Below are 15,614 nucleotides of genomic sequence, written 5' to 3'. Positions count from 1 at the left end.
TCCCTTTGCTGGAGGAAGAGTAGAGGCACAGGAAGGAGGCTGTGAGAACAGCAGGCACGTCCTCACCAGGAGGAGGCGGGGTGTTTAGCAGAGTGAAACTGTTTGGGGATTCTCGCTGTCAGGCCCTGTGTTAGTTTGCTGGGGCTGTATCTGTCCAGGCTGCTGTTACAGGAGACCAGAGCTGGGCAAGTCCAAGGTGAGGGTGTTGGCAGATTTGGTGTCTGGTGAGGACCCAATTCCTGCATCCTCATGTGGTGGAAGGGGTGAGGGTGCCGTGTGGGTCCCTTTTATAAGGGCACTAGTCCCATTCAGGCAGACTCCACCGTCATGACCAGTCACCTCCCAATGGCCCCATCTCCAGTACCTTCACAGTGGGGATTAGGCTTCAATGTAGGTAGTTTGAGGACACAAACATTCAGTCACAGCAGGCTGTCAGAGATGGCAGCAATGGGGGATCAGTGCATAAATAACAGAAATTCATTTTCTCACAGTTCTACAGGCTAGACTCTCATGATCAAGGTGTGGGCAGTTTGGTTTCTCCTCAGACCTTCTCCTTATCTTCTGATGACACCTTCCTCACTGTGTCCTCGGACGTGATCCTCCCTCTGTTCATGCACACCCCTGTGTTTCTGTCCTTATGTCTTAGTCTCCTCTTCTAAGGACACCAGTCAGATTGGATTAGGCCCACTCTAATTAAGGGTAACAGTTACCTCTTTAAAGCTCCTGTCACCAGATTCTAAGGTTCTGGTGGTCAATGTGCCATCATATGAATTTTTGGGGAACAGAATTCAGTCACAGCAAGTCCTAAATAGCAAAGTAAAGAGACTTAAGCAGATCAGTGGAATGAGTGAGAGAGATATGTGAGGAGCTCTGAGCTCTGGATATGAGGAGCTGGGATTCCACATCCATTAAACAGGGATCATGAGGCACATACCACTGAAGGCTGTGTGAAAGGTACTTAGTGTTGGGGCGATGAAAGAGCTCTGGAGATGGATGGTGGTGATGGTTACACAATGATGTGAATGTACTTAATGCCATTGAGCTGTATGCAAAAAAATAGTTAAAACGGTAAATTTCATGTTATATATATTTTACCACACACAAAAATTACACATTAGCAATGAACCTTTCAGAACAAAAGAGAGCAGGGCAGCTGACACGTGGCATGGCCTCCCACTCTCTAATCTGAACCCCCACTTTCCCACCCTCTTTTTTTTTTTTTTTTTTCATTTCTTTTTATTAGTTGGAGGCTAATTACTTTACAATAGTGTAGTGGTTTTTGCCATACACTGACATGAATCAGTCATGGATTTACATGTGTTCCCCATCCTGAACGCCCCTCCACCTCCCTCCCCATCCCAGTACACCAGCCCTGAGCACTTGTCTCATGCATCCAACCTGGACTGGCGATCTGTTTCACACTTGATAATATACATGTTTTGATGCTATTCTCTCAGATTATCCCACCCTCACCTTGTCCCATAGAGTTCAAAAGTCTGTTCTATACAAATGTGTCTCTTTTTCTGTATTGCATATAGGATTATCATTATCATCTTTCTAAATTCCATGTATATGCGTTAGTATACTGTATTGGTGTTTATCTTTCTGGCTTACTTCAGTCTGTATAATGGGCTCCAGTTTCATCCACCTCATTAGAACTGATTCAAATGTATTCTTTTTAATGGCTGAGTAATATTCCATTGTGTCTATGTACCACAGTTATCTTTTTCTTTTTTTTTAACTTTGGAAAAGGAATGATTTATTTATTTATTGTTAAATTTTTATTAGTTGGAGGCTAATTACTTCACAACATTGCAGTGGGTTTTGTCTTACATTGACATGAATCAGCCATGGAGTTACATGTATTCCCCATCCCGATCCCCCCTCCCACCTCCCTCTCCACGCGATTCCTCTGGGTCTTCCCAGTGCACCAAGCCCAAGCACTCGTCTCATGCATCCCACGTGGGCTGGTGATCTGTTTCACTATAGATAATATACATGCTGTTCTCTCAAAACATCCCACCCTCGCCTTCTTCCACAGAGTCCAAAAGTCTGTTCTGTATATCTGTGTCTCTTTTTCTGTTTTGCATATAGGGTTATCATTACCATCTTTCTAACTTCCATATATATGTGTTAGTATGCTGTAATGATCTTTATCTTTCTGGCTTACTTCAGTCTGTATAATGGGCTCCAGTTTCATCCATCTCATTAGAACTGATTCAAATGAATTCTTTTTAATGGCTGAGTAATATTCCATGGTGTATATCTACCACAACTTCCTTATCCATTCATCTGCTGATGGGCATCTAGGTTGCTTCCATGTCCTGGCTATTATAAACAGTGCTGCGATGAACATTGGGATGCACATGTCTCTTTCAGATCTGGTTTCCTCAGTGTGTATGCCCAGGAGTGGTATTGCTGGGTCATATGGCAGTTCTATTTCCAGTTTTTTAAGAAATCTCCACACTGTTTTCCATAGTGGCTGTACTAGTTTGCATTCCCACCAACAGTGCAAGAGGGTTCCCTTTTCTCCACACCTTCTCCAGCATTTATTGCTTGTAGACTTTTGGATAGCAGCCATCCTGAGTGGCGTGTAATGGTACTTCATTGTGGTTTTGATTTGCATTTCTCTGCTAATGAGTGATGTTGAGCATCTTTTCATGTGTTTATTAGCCATCTGTATGTCTTCTTTGCAGAAATGTCTGTTTAGTTCTTTGGCCCATTTTTTGATTGGGTCATTTATTTTTCTGGAATTGAGCTGCAGGAGTTGTTTGTATATTTTTGAGATTAATCCTTTGTCTGTTGCTTTGTTTGCTATTATTTTCTCCCAATCTGAGGGCTGTCTTTTCACCTTACTTATAGTTTCCTTTGTTGTGCGAAAGCTTTTAAGTTTCGTTAGGTCCCATTTGTTTATTTTTGCTTTTATTTCCACTATTCTGGGAGGTGGATCGTAGAGGATCCTGCTGTGATTCATGTCAGAGAGTGTTTTGCCTATGTTCTCCTCTAGGAGTTTTATAGTTTCTGGTCTTACATTTAGATCTTTAATCCACTTTGAGTTTACTTTTGTGTATGGTGTTAGAAAGTGTTCTAGTTTCATTCTTTTACAAGTGGTTGACCAGTTTTCCCAGCACCACTTGTTGAAGAGGTTGTCTTTTTTCCATTGTATATCCTTGCCTCTTTTGTCAAAGGTAAGGTGTCCATAGGTTCATGGATTTATCTCTGGGCTTTCTATTCTGTTCCATTGGTCTATATTTCTGTCTTTGTGCCAGTACCATACTGTCCTGATGACTGTGGCTTTGTAGTAGAGTCTGAAGTCAGGCAGGTTGATTCCTACATTTCCATTCTTCTTTCTCAAGATTACTTTTGCTATTCGAGGTTTTTTGTATTTCCATACAAATTGTGAAGTTATTTGTTCTAGTTCTGTGAAAAATACCATTGGTAGCTTGGTAGGGATTGCATGGAATCTATAGATTGCTTTGGGTAGTATAGCCATTTTGACGATATTGATTCTTCCAATCCATGAACCACAGTATGTTTCTCCATCTGTTTGTGTCCTCTTTGATTTCTTTCATCAGTGTTTTATAGTTTTCTATGTATCGGTCTTTTTTTTCTTTAGGTAGATGTGCTCCTAAGTATTTTTTCTTTTTGTTGCAATGGTGAATGGTATTGCTTCCTTAATTTCTCATTCTGTTTTCTCATTGTTAGTGTATAGGAATGCAAGGGATTTCTGTGTGTTAATTTTATATCCTGCAACTTTACTATATTCATTGATTAGCTCTAGTAATTTTCTGGAAGAGTCTTTAGGGTTTTCTATGTAGAGGATCATGTCATCTGCAAGCAGCGAGAGTTTCACTTCTTCTTTTCCTATATGAATTCCTTTTACTTCTTTTTCTGCTCTGATTGCTTTGACCAAAACTTCCAAGACTATGTTGAATAGTAGTGGTGAGAGTGGGCACCCTTGTCTTGTTCCTGATTTCAGGGGAAATGCTTTCAATTTTTCACCATTGAGGGTAATGCTTGCTGTTGATTTGTCATATATAGCTTTTATTATGTTGAGATATGTTCCTTCTATTCCTGTTTTCTGGAGAGTTTTAATAATAAATGAGTGTTGAATTTTGTCAAAGGCTTTCTCTGCACCTATTGAGATAATCATATGGTTTTTATCTTTCAGTTTGTTAATGTGGTGTATTACATTGATTGATTTGCGGATATTAAAGAATCCTTGCATTCCTGGGATAAAGCCCACTTGGTCATGGTGTATGATTTTTTTAATATGTTGTTGGATTCTGTTTGTTAGAATTTTGTTAAGGATTTTTGCATCTATGTTCATCAGTGATATTGGCCTGTAATTTTCTTTTTTTTTTTTTGTGGCATCCTTGTCTGGTTTTGGTATTAGGGTGATGGTGGCCTCATAGAATGAGTTTGGAAGTTTACCTTCTTCAGTAATTTTCTGGAAGAGTTTGAGTAGGATAGGTGTTAGCTCTTCTCTAAATTTTTGGTAGAATTCAGCTGTGAAGTCATCAGGTCCTGGGCTTTTGTTTGCTGGAAGATTTCTGATTACAGTTTCAATTTCCTTGCTTGTGATGGGTCTGTTAAGATCTTCTATTTCTTCCTGGTTCAGTTTTGGAAAGTTATACTTTTCTAAGAATTTGTCCATTTCATCCAAGTTGTCCATTTTATTGGCATAGAGCTGCTGGTATGATCCTTTGTATTTCAGTGTTGTCTGTTGTGATCTCTCCATTTTCATTACTGATTTTGTTAATTTGGTTCTTCTCTCTTTGTTTCTTAATGAGTCTTGCTAATGGTTTGTCAATTTTGTTTATTTTTTCAAAAAACCAGCTTTTAGCTTTGTTGATTTTTGCTATGGTCTCTTTAGTTTCTTTTGCATTTATTTCTGCCCTAATTTTTAAGATTTCTTTCCTTCTACTAACCCTGGGGTTCTTCATTTCTTCCTTCTCTAATTGCTTTAGGTGTAGAGTTAGGTTATTTATTTGGCTTTTTCCTTGTTTCCTTATGTAAGCCTGTAATGCTGTGAACCTTCCCCTTAGCACTGCTTTTACAGTGTCCCATAGGTTTTAGGTTGTTGTGTTTTCATTTTCATTCATTTCTATGCATATTTTGATTTCTTTTTTGATTTCTTCTATGACTTGTTGGTTATTCAGAAGCATGTTATTTTGCCTCCATATGTTTGAATTTTTAACAATTTTTTTTTCCTGTAATTGAGATCTAATCTTACTGCACTGTGGTCAGAAAAGATCACTGGAATGATTTCAAATTTTTTTGAATTTTCCAAGACCAGATTTATGGCCCAGGATGTGATTTATTCTGGAGAAGGTTCTGTGTGCACTTGAGAAAAAGGTGAAGTTGATTGCTTTGGGGTGAAGTGTCCTATAGATATCAATTAGGTCTAGCTGGTCCATTGTGTCATTTAAGGTTTGTGTTTCCTTGTTAATTTTCTGTTAAGTTGATCTATCCATAGTTGTGAGTGCGGTATTAAAGTCTCCCACTATTATTGTGTTACTATTAATTTCCTCTTTCATACTCGTTAGCATTTACTGTACATATTGCAGTGCTCCTATGTTGGGTGCATATATATTTATAATTGTTATATCCTCTTCTTGGATTGATCCTTTGATCATTATGTAATGTCCTTCTTTGTCTATTTTCACATTCTTTATTTGAAAGTATATTTTATCTGATATGAGTAATGCGACTCCTGCTTTCTTTTGGTCTCCATTTGCGTGAAATAATTTTTTCCAGCCCTTCACTTTTAGTCTGTATGTTTCCCTTGTTTTGAGGTGGGTCTCTTGTAGACAGCATATATAGGGATCTTGCTTTTGTATCCATTCAGCCAATCTTTGTCTTTTGGTTGGGGCATTCAACCCATTTACATTTAAGGTAATTATTGATAGGTGTGGTCCCGTTGCCATTTACTTTGTTGTTTTGGGTTCACGTTTATACAACCTTTCTGCATTTCCTGTCTAGAGAAGATCCTTTAGCATTTGTTGAAGAGCTGGTTTGGTGGTACTAAATTCTCTCAGCTTTTGCTTGTCTGTAAAGCTTTTGAATTCTCCTTCACATCTGAATGAGATCCTTGCTGGGTACAGTAATCTAGGTTGTAGGATATTCTCTTTCATTACCTCAAGTATGTCCTGCCATTCCCTTCTGGCGTGGAGGGTTTCTATTGAAAGATCAGCTGTTATCCTTATGGGAATCCCTTTGTGTGTTATTTGTTGTTTCTCCCTTGCTGCTTTTAATATTTGTTCTTTGTGTTTGATCTTTGTTAATTTGATTAATATGTGTCTTGGGGTGTTTCACCTTGGGTTTATCTTGTTTGGGACTCTCTGGGTTTCTTGGACTTGGGTGACTATTTCCTTCCCCATCTTAGGGAAGCTTTCAGCTATTATCTCCTCGAGTATTTTCTCATGGCCTTTCTTTTTGTCTTCTTCTGGGACTCCTATGATTCGAATGTTGGAGCATTTCACATTGTTCCAGAGATCCCTGAGGTTGTCCTCATTTCTTTTGATTCTTTTCCCCTCTCTGCTTCATGTATTTCCACCATTTTATCTTCTGCCTCACTTATCCTATCTTCTGTCTTCATTATTCTACTCTTGGTTCCCTCCAGAGTGTTTTTGATCTCATTTATTGCATTATTCATTTTTAATGGACTCTTTTTTATTTCTTCTAGGTCTTTATTAAACATTTCTTGCATCTTTTCAATCTTTGTCTCCAGGCTATTTATCTGTAACTCCATTTCGTTTTCAAGATTTTGGATCATTTTTATTATCATTATTCTAAATTCTTTTTCAGGTAGATTCCCTATCTCCTCCTCTTTTGTTTGACTTGGTGGACATTTTTCATGTTCCTTTACCTCTTGGGTATTTCCCTGCCTTTTCATCATGTTTAGATTGCTGTGTCTGGAGTGGGCTTTCTGTATTTTTGAGGTCTGTGATTCCTTTTTATTGTGGAGTTTTTACCCAGGGGGTGGGGTTGGACGATTGGCTTGTCAAGGTTTCCTGGTTAGGGAAGCTTGCGTCAGTGTTTTGGTGCGTGGAACTTGATTTCTTCTCTCTGGAGTGCAATGGAGTGCCCAGTAATGAGTTTTTTGAGATGTGTCTATGTGTTAGGTGTGACCTTGGGCAGCCTGTATGTTGGCATTCAAGGCTATGTTCCTGCGTTGCTGGAGAATTTGTGTGGTATGTTTTGGTCTAAAACTTATTGACTCTTGGGTGGTGGTTGGTTTCAGTGTAGGTATGGAGGCTTTTGGACGGTCTCTTATTACTTAAAGTTCCATGTAGTCAGGAGTTTTCTGGTGTTCTCAGGTTTTGGGCTTAATTCTCCTGCCTCTGGATTTCAGTTTTATTCTTCCAGTAGTCTCAAGACTTCTCCAACTATATAGCACTGATAATAAAACTTCTAGGTTAATGGCGAAAGATTCTCCCCCATGAGGGACACCCATAGAGGTTCACAGAGTTACATGAAGAAGAGGAGAGGGAGGAGGGAGATAGAGATGAGCAGGAGGAGAAAAAGGGGGACTCAAGAAGAAAGAAAGAGACTGATCTATGCAGTTGTCTGTTCCCAGAGTGTTCTCCATAGCCCAGACACCCACAAAGATTCACAGAATTGGATTGGGAAGAGAAGGGGAAAGGACGAAATAGAGGTGTTCTGAGGTAGAAAAAGGAGAGTCAAGATTGGGAGAGAATAATCAACACACTCTTGAATAAAAATGGGAACTGAATATTGGATTCTTAAGTGTCCACAATTTATATCATATACTGAAAAACAAAGATTAAAAATCTAGAGTAGAGGTTAGGCTCTTAAAAATATTGTATTAAAAACAAAAACCAAAACACACCAAAAAAATTTTAGAAATATATATGAAGTTCGGTTTAAAAATAGGGCTTCTCTCTTTTTTTTTTTTTTGGTAAGGTAATAGTGTAATGAAAATGAAAATTAAGGAGTAGTAGAGGAGAAATAGAGGACTTTAAAAGGAAATATGAGAAAAAGAAAAATAGAAAATAGAAGAGAAAAAGGAAAAAAAACGAAAAAAAAACAACACAAGAAAAAAAATTTTTTTTCCTAATTAAAAAAATCGTAGAAATCTATGAAAATGAAAGTTAAGGAGTAATGGGGGAGTAATAGGGAATTTCAAAAGAAAATAAAAGAGAAAAAATAAAAAAGGAAAAAAGAAAAAAAAATAGTAAAGGTATATCTTGGAATTTCTCTGGAACTGTTGCGGTTAGTGTCAGTTCCGTTCAGTTTCAGATAGCTCCTCATTCCAGCTTACACTTCTCGATATCTATAGGCCCCTTCTAGTGTAGTTGGTGTTACCTACAGGGATTTTAATCTGTTGCACTGGTCCCTTCTGAAGTGGTTCCCTTTGTTTATTTGGCTTCTGTTTGCAGTCTCTTCTGTGCCTAATTTCCGCCCTGACACAGGCGGGCGGAGGTGGACTCTTATTCAGGTTGCTACTTCTGTCGCACTGCGGGGAGGGGCTGGCGCTGTTTTCCCCCGTCTACGCTGCTCAGGCTCCGGGCTGTTCTATATGGAGTGTGCTCTGCACTGCGCGTGGTTCCAGCCCTCGGGTGTTCCACAAAAAAGCGGAACAAAAAGCTGCGCCTGCGTTTTGTGCCTACGCCGTCAGAGTGGTTCAGGCAGCCAGGCGCTTGACGGGTGCACTCTCCCCGTTTGCGTGCACCTTCTGCCCTCCGCGTCCCCAGCCCCAGTCTCTATCCGCGCCGGTCGGGTGCGTGCGCCCTGTGTCTCGCTGCGACTGTGGCGGATGCGGGCGTCTGGGGTACTTTTCTGCTGGGAGTCGCTTTTAGGCACGTAATCTGTGGGTTTTATTTATCGTTCTCCCCCCCCCCCCCCAGTCAGGTTGCCCTCCGAGATTCAAAAACTCCCCCCAGACCCGCCAGTGCAAGGGTTTCCTGGTGTTTGAAAACTTCCTCTATTAAGACTCCATTCCCGGGACGGATCTCCATCCTTAGCTCTTTTGTCTCACTTTTTATCTTTTATATTTTGTCCTACCTCCTTTCGAAGACAATGGGTTGCTTTTCTGGGCGCCTGATGACCTCAGCTAGCGATCAGAAGTTGTTTTGTGAAGATTGCTCTGCGTTTAGGTATTCTTTTGATGAATTTGTAGGAGAGAAAGTGGTCTCCTACTCCTCCGCCATCTTGGCTCCTCCCCCCCACAGCTTTCTTATCCATTCATCTGCTGATGGGCATCTAGGTTGCTTCCACGTCCCGGCTATTACAAACATTCTCCAAAGAAGACATACAGATGGCTAATAAACACATGAAAAGATGCTCAACATCACTCATTAGCAGAGAAATGCAAATCAAAACCACAGTGAAGTACCATTACATGCCAGTCAGAATGGCTGCTATCCAAAAGTCCTCAATCAATAAATTCTGGAGAGGGTGTGCAGAAAAGGGAACCCTCTTACACTGTTGATGGGAATGCAAACTAGTACAGCCACTATGGAGAACAGTGTGGAGATTCCTTAAAAAACTGGAAATAGAACTGCTATATGACCCAGCAATCCCACTCCTGGGCATACACACTGAGGAAACCAGATCTGAAAGAGACACGTGTACCCCAATGTTCATCCCACCCTCTTTTGATTGTGATTTGATAAATTTTCTCTTATTCAAAGCACCTAGTGACTCAGATGGTAAAGAATCTGCCTGCAATGCAGGAGACCTGGGTTCAATCCCTGCATCAAAAAGATCCCCGGGAGGAGGGCATAGCACTATTCTTGCCTGGAGAATCCTCATGGACAGAAGGTCCTGGCAGGCTATAGACCATGGGGTTGCAAAGAGTCAGACATGACTGAGCGACCAACACTTGCACTGTTGACTTTTCCTCTAGGAAGTGACTTGTGGCTTGTCATGAGTTCAGTGATGGGACACTAGTATTGAGATAAGCATTTCCAACCCCCATTCTCCTGGCATCATGAGTAGCTCAGCCTCCCTGTTCCTAGTGCTCCATCCTGAACTTGCAAATGTCTGCTACCCTGTCTGTGTGCATCTGCACAAGTTCCTCATCACTTCAGGAGCAGTTTCTGCTGGCTCTTGTGTCTGTGTCACAGGGAGGGGAAGGGAAAGCTTACTGATTGCCATGTATCAGTGTGTGAACACAAAAACTCTCTCAGGTGTTTATAAAGGTGAGGTGTTTATAACATGTTTATAAAGTCCTCTCCAACCTTTGGGTTTAATGACCTCGGATGTACACTTGCTAGAAGCAAGCTTGTTAAGACTTGTTTGCTAATCAGAACCACATTCTCTGGGGAAACTTAGGACAGGGATCACAAAAGCAATTTAGGAAATCACTCAACAGCGACTGAGAATGTTCTCAATGAATTAGGCACCTGGACGGAACAATATGCTATGTGAGATGGTGGTCGTGTTGAAACTTAGTCGTGCTGAATATTTTCTATTAAAAGTGAATGAATCACACTTCTATTTGCCATTATCAGCTTCCTTTAGTCATGAGTATATTAATATATACCAGGTTACTAATGTTTGTGATTTTTATAACTATATTTTGTGATGACTAAGAGAGTCCCATTACCTGTAGAAGGTGAGAGTGCTTAGATGAACTGATGCAGTCTCACTTGTGTCCAGCCGTGGATCCTCTCCTGGTTCAACCCCACATCACCAGACCCCCACCTCCTGTGTCATCAGCTTTTCAGGTCTCTCCTGATCAGACTCCCATGCTGCTGTCTACGCAGCCCACCCTCCTGCTCCAGCCCTTCATAGACCTCCCTTTGTCCTCCCCTCCCATCCCCACCATGTTCAGGAAGCAACTCCAGGTCCTCAGAGAAAAGGCTTCTTTGCCATCTGCCCCCATCAACCTTTCCAGCTCTTCCCCACACCTCCTCAATATTCCACTGTGCTGGCTTTCTGGGGGTCCTTTCTCACCCCTGTCTGTCTATACATACTGGCCTCTCTGTCCCAGAGCCGGGGAGCAGTGTGCCAGAACACAGAAGGAAGATGGAAGACGGGACCTGCCATTCCCTCCCATTCCTCCAGGCGGAGCCTGTGCCCTCTGTCTTCCCACAGCCCTCAGTGGGTGCACTTGACCATTTATGAGTCTCCCCACCCATAGAAGCTGTGAATGCAGGAAGGTGCCTCAGCCTAGCATGTTCTGTCCCAGACCCCTGCACCTGCTGTGTCTTCTTCCAGGAATGTTTCCCCAGAGAGTCTCAGGGCTCCCATGTCTCCCCATCTAAGACAGCAGCCCCTTTGCTTTTTCCTCAGAGCACACATCATGGCATGATACAGTACATTTCCTGTACTCGTTCAGTGTATCCCTCTTTTACATGGTGCAAAGTAATGTCTGCTTTCTTGACCTGCGATGTAAGTCAAGGGAGTGGCACCTCAGTAAACCTCTGCTGATTGAATGGATGAAGGTGCAGATTCTGATTTATTTGTATCCCCTCTACCTTGGAATGTGTCTCCTCTTAACACAGCCCCTATATAGAATGACACTGGATTTGCCAAAAAGTTCAGTTGGGTTTTTCCATAAGATTCCATCTCTGATGGAATGTTAGGAAGCAAATATTTTGCCACTTTTGGGTTGCTCCATCTTAGACATAGAAACCCATCAGATTTGATTAACATCTGTCTTCAGGGACTGTTGGCAAGTAATTATGAATTAAGGAGAAACAATTCCATTAAAAGCTTTAGTACTAAGTCTGAAGAGGTTTACTCACTCAGGAATCTTAGATACAAATGCTGAACTAAGACATGTCAAAGGGAAAAATGAATCCTTTTGGACTTAATGAAGCAATGGTGTAAGTATCTACATCCTGGGGTCTTGCTTCTGATCACAGACCCAGTGTCCAGAGTGTCCCCTTAGGACTTTTCTGTCCTGAGTCCAAAGCACATGACTGCTCATGGTTAGGGAGGAGTGGAGAAGGGGGCTGACATTTACTGAGTGGATTGGTGGTTTGATTGCTCAGAACCCATGGGTGAGTTGTCCTTGGCCTTATTTTGTGATGAAGAAACTGAGGTTTCGTCACTCGTCCGACATCAGGCTCATGAGAGGGACTGAGCTTCAGTCTTCTGCCTTCACACTCTCCATCTGACTCACTCACAGGCTGAGCTCTGGCCCAGGTTTTGGATATTTGCTCTGTGAGGGACTTGGGCACCCAGAGTACCTGCTTGTAGCCCTGACTATGGTCACCAGGGCCCCAAATCCATCTACTTGCTTCCCTAGAGGGGTTGTGGACCTTATGGGATGAGACTGGGGCTGAGTTCCTAGGGGTCTGCATTAAAAATGTGAAGCAGTTGGAGAAGTTACTGTAAAAACACACTTAAGGTTGGATATTGAGAGAGGATGTTGGCCTTCCAGGCCTGCGAGGTCTGTTACTTGACCAGGTTAGACTTAAGAAAGAGCCCAGAATCAGTGACAGACACACATATGGTTTAATGATTAGGGCCAACTTACATGGGCAAAGGAAATCTTGGAAGGACATCCTATCGTTTGAGGCCCATGTTGGAACAGGACATGGTGGTAGTCTTTGCTCCCAGGGGAAGGGGTCAGGAGAGGGGGGAGATTACCTGTTATAGGGAAAGTTGATGTCAGGTTGGGCCATTGGTTACCATGAAAACCAGCAGAGAGTCATGCCCCTCTCACCCCTTTGACAAGCATCGTGGAGGGTTGTGATCTAAAGCCAGAGCAGTCACTAGCTGGGCCCTGGAACAAGCATATAGGAAGGTCAGTCATGTAAGTAGGTGTAGGTGAAGCAGACACTGGTCGAGCAGGGGATGTATAGAGGGCAAGAGAAGAGCCGTTTTGGGTGGCCTGATCACACAAAGGTCTTGGCTAAGAGAACTGGTTTGTCTTTTGGCCATTGGATGATTCCCATTGTGATTTGGGCCATCTGAATTCTGTTCTTTAATTTTCATATTTGGAAGGTGTTCAGTCCTTATTAAAGAAGACTGGTTTCCTGGATGGGACTGGGATTGTTGTAGAGACTGATGGAGGCCACGTTTGCATTCATTTTCTGTTTAATATCATTTGGGGAGAAGTGTCTAGAAAAGGCACTCTAGCAAAGGTTACCAAGATTCTATTAATTTTTTGTTGTTAATGTGTACATCATAAATCATAAATAATCCTCTAGAAAATTGTCTAAGGAAAATGCACACATTTTTATATAACATAGATACCTCTTTTCCCATTCCCACATAGTGATAAAAGATTAAGTTCAGTCAAGTTTTGGAATCTCAGTATTGCTCAATTATTTTTCATTATGAAATGTAAATTATTGTTAAGCCAAGTTTTTAGGAAAAAATTAGCAAGTGCCTCCTTCACTGGACTGTTTTTTAGATTTTTTTTTTTAGCAGAGCTGGGTTCACATTTGCTGCTGATAAATTTGAGGACCTACTCAGGATCATTGACATATTTGTATTTAATTTGTATTATTTATTTTTTATTTAAACTGTAGACCTTTGCTGTGTTGTTTTTGTCTCATTATGTTTTCAGAATATGTATTTTCAGTTTGGAGCACCCCCACTAATGTGCATTTGCATTCTGTACCTTTTACATTTGTAGGTGTATTCTTCAGACCTTGAATGAGAAGATCACAATCTTAGTGACTCATCAGCTGCAGTACCTAAAAGATGAAAGTCAGATTCTGATACTGAAAGATGTAAGTAGTTTCTAGAAGCCTGTGAAATTGCTAGCACTCAGGTGTGTTGAAGGCCAGCAGGTTATTCTCCTTGGATTCATGGTAAATGTCCTCTTCTCCCTCGATTTAGCTCCCTCTTTTTCTCAGAGCCGATGTTATTCATGTCTTTGAGGATCAATCCAAAGACCTGTAAAGTGTCACTATTAAACTCGAAGCCACATAAGCACTAAAGCATATAGGAGTGTTATTACCATAGGACTACTGAAATATTACTGTTCTAGTGAAATTTGTTAAGGATAATGATGCTATTTTATTTATAACTTGTGTTTTCCCTTTCTACAACTTAAGTCAAAGTTTTTACTTGGAAATTAGAGCTACTGAGACCTGTTTGTATCCATGTGATTGTCAAGCACAATTTGCCTAAAGAGGATCTTCCATTAACACTAGAAGTGAGGCTGGGTAGCCAAGCACCTGAGTCAGAGACACCCACCATGTGGGTATGGCCACCGGTCTCCCTGCCCAGGTCTCTATGTGCCCGATATGTGTGGGAGTCTGTGCAGCAGGAGGACAAGACCCTGCCTTCATGGGGCTCCTGTTCTTATGGGGATGGACGTGACAAAGAGGGTGACATCCTGGCTGTCTCCTTGAGGAGCTGGTGCCTCATGGGGTCTCAGTGACATGAAGGTGGGAGCCATGCAACACCTGGGGGAGGGGGTCTGAGGCAGGGGGTCCTAAGGAAGGAATTGACCTGGTAGGTTGGAGGAATGACAGGAAGACCATTCTTCCTGTGAGCAGGGGGACGGGAGGTATCTGGTCTCTGAGCAGTGGGCAGGGGACCGGAACTGGGATGAAAGCCTTGGGTGGTTCAGAGCAGAGGAGCGGTGTGGTCTGATGTGGGAATTAAGAGACTCCTCTGATGGTCACTGGAGGAGCCACAGCAGAAGCAGTTAGAAGTCTTAGTAAAGCCGAGGAGACAGAAGTGTGGGCTCAGGATAGGGTATCAGTTTCTAGAGTTGCTATAACAAAACACTGCAAACTAGGTGACTTAAAACAACAGAAGTTGATCGTTTCCCTGTTCTGGAGGCTATAGATCCCAGATCCAGGTGCTGGCAGGGCTGTGCTTTCCCTGACAGCTGCAGGGGAGAATCCTTCCTTCCAGCCTGTGGTGTTCACCGGCCTTCCTTGTGTTCCTTGACTTCCAGCTGCAGCACTGTAGTCTGCCTCTGATGTCACATGGCCGTTGTCCCTGTGTCTGAGTCTCTTCTCATAAGGACACCAGTCACATAGGATTTAAAATCATCCTGTTCCAGTATGACCTCATCTTAACTTCATTACATCATTACATCTACAAAGACACTGAATGCAAATAAGATCATGATCACAGGCATCATGTTTAGGGCTTGAACTTACTTTTTGGGGGGCTACCAATCAACCCCAACTCCTAGCATGGCTAGGGATGGGGTGGAGATTAGTGAGAATATTTTAGGCTTACCGGTTGTTTGATGCTTCAGACGTTGGCTTCTTTGTCTCTGGGCCTCAGCACCTCCGTCATCAACCCTTGTCTGTTCCACAGGCCCTTGGTCAGTCAGTTCAGTTGCTCAGTTGTGTCTGACCCTTTGCGACCCCATGGACTGCAGTAGGCCAGGCCTCCCTGTCCATTGCCAACTCCCGGAGTCTACTCAAACTCATGCCCATTGAGTAGGTGATGCTATCCAACCATCTCATCCTCTGTTGTCCTCTTCTCCTGCCTTCAATTTTTTCCAGCATCAAGGTTTTTACCAATGAGTCAGTTCGCATCAGGTGGCCAAAGTATTGGAGTTTCAGCTTCAGCATCAGTCCTTTCAATGAATATTCAAGACTGATCTCCTATAGGATTGACTGGTTTGATTTCCTTGCAATCCAAGGGACTCTCAGGAGTGTTCTCCAACAGCACAGTTCAAAAGCATCAATTTTTTGGTGCTCAGCTTTCTTTAT

The 15,614-nt window shown here is 42.1% G+C and overlaps 1 protein-coding gene across 1 annotated transcript in view; it reads left to right on the top strand.

Moving 5' to 3' along the window:
• LOC136144154 (ATP-binding cassette sub-family C member 4-like) overlaps positions 1 to 15,614 on the top strand; it is a 203,580-nt gene that overhangs the window by 62,775 nt on the left and 125,191 nt on the right. Inside the window, 1 exon segment of the mRNA XM_065901812.1 lies at positions 13,565 to 13,661. Within this exon segment, the coding sequence (XP_065757884.1) occupies positions 13,565 to 13,661 (97 nt within the window).

The sequence above is a fragment of the Muntiacus reevesi genome, chromosome 11 (assembly GCF_963930625.1).
Source record: "Muntiacus reevesi chromosome 11, mMunRee1.1, whole genome shotgun sequence".
In the NCBI taxonomy this organism is placed as follows: Eukaryota; Metazoa; Chordata; class Mammalia; order Artiodactyla; family Cervidae; genus Muntiacus; species Muntiacus reevesi.
The sequence above is the reverse complement of the archived record's forward strand: the minus strand, read 5'-3'. Positions and strand labels throughout refer to the sequence as shown.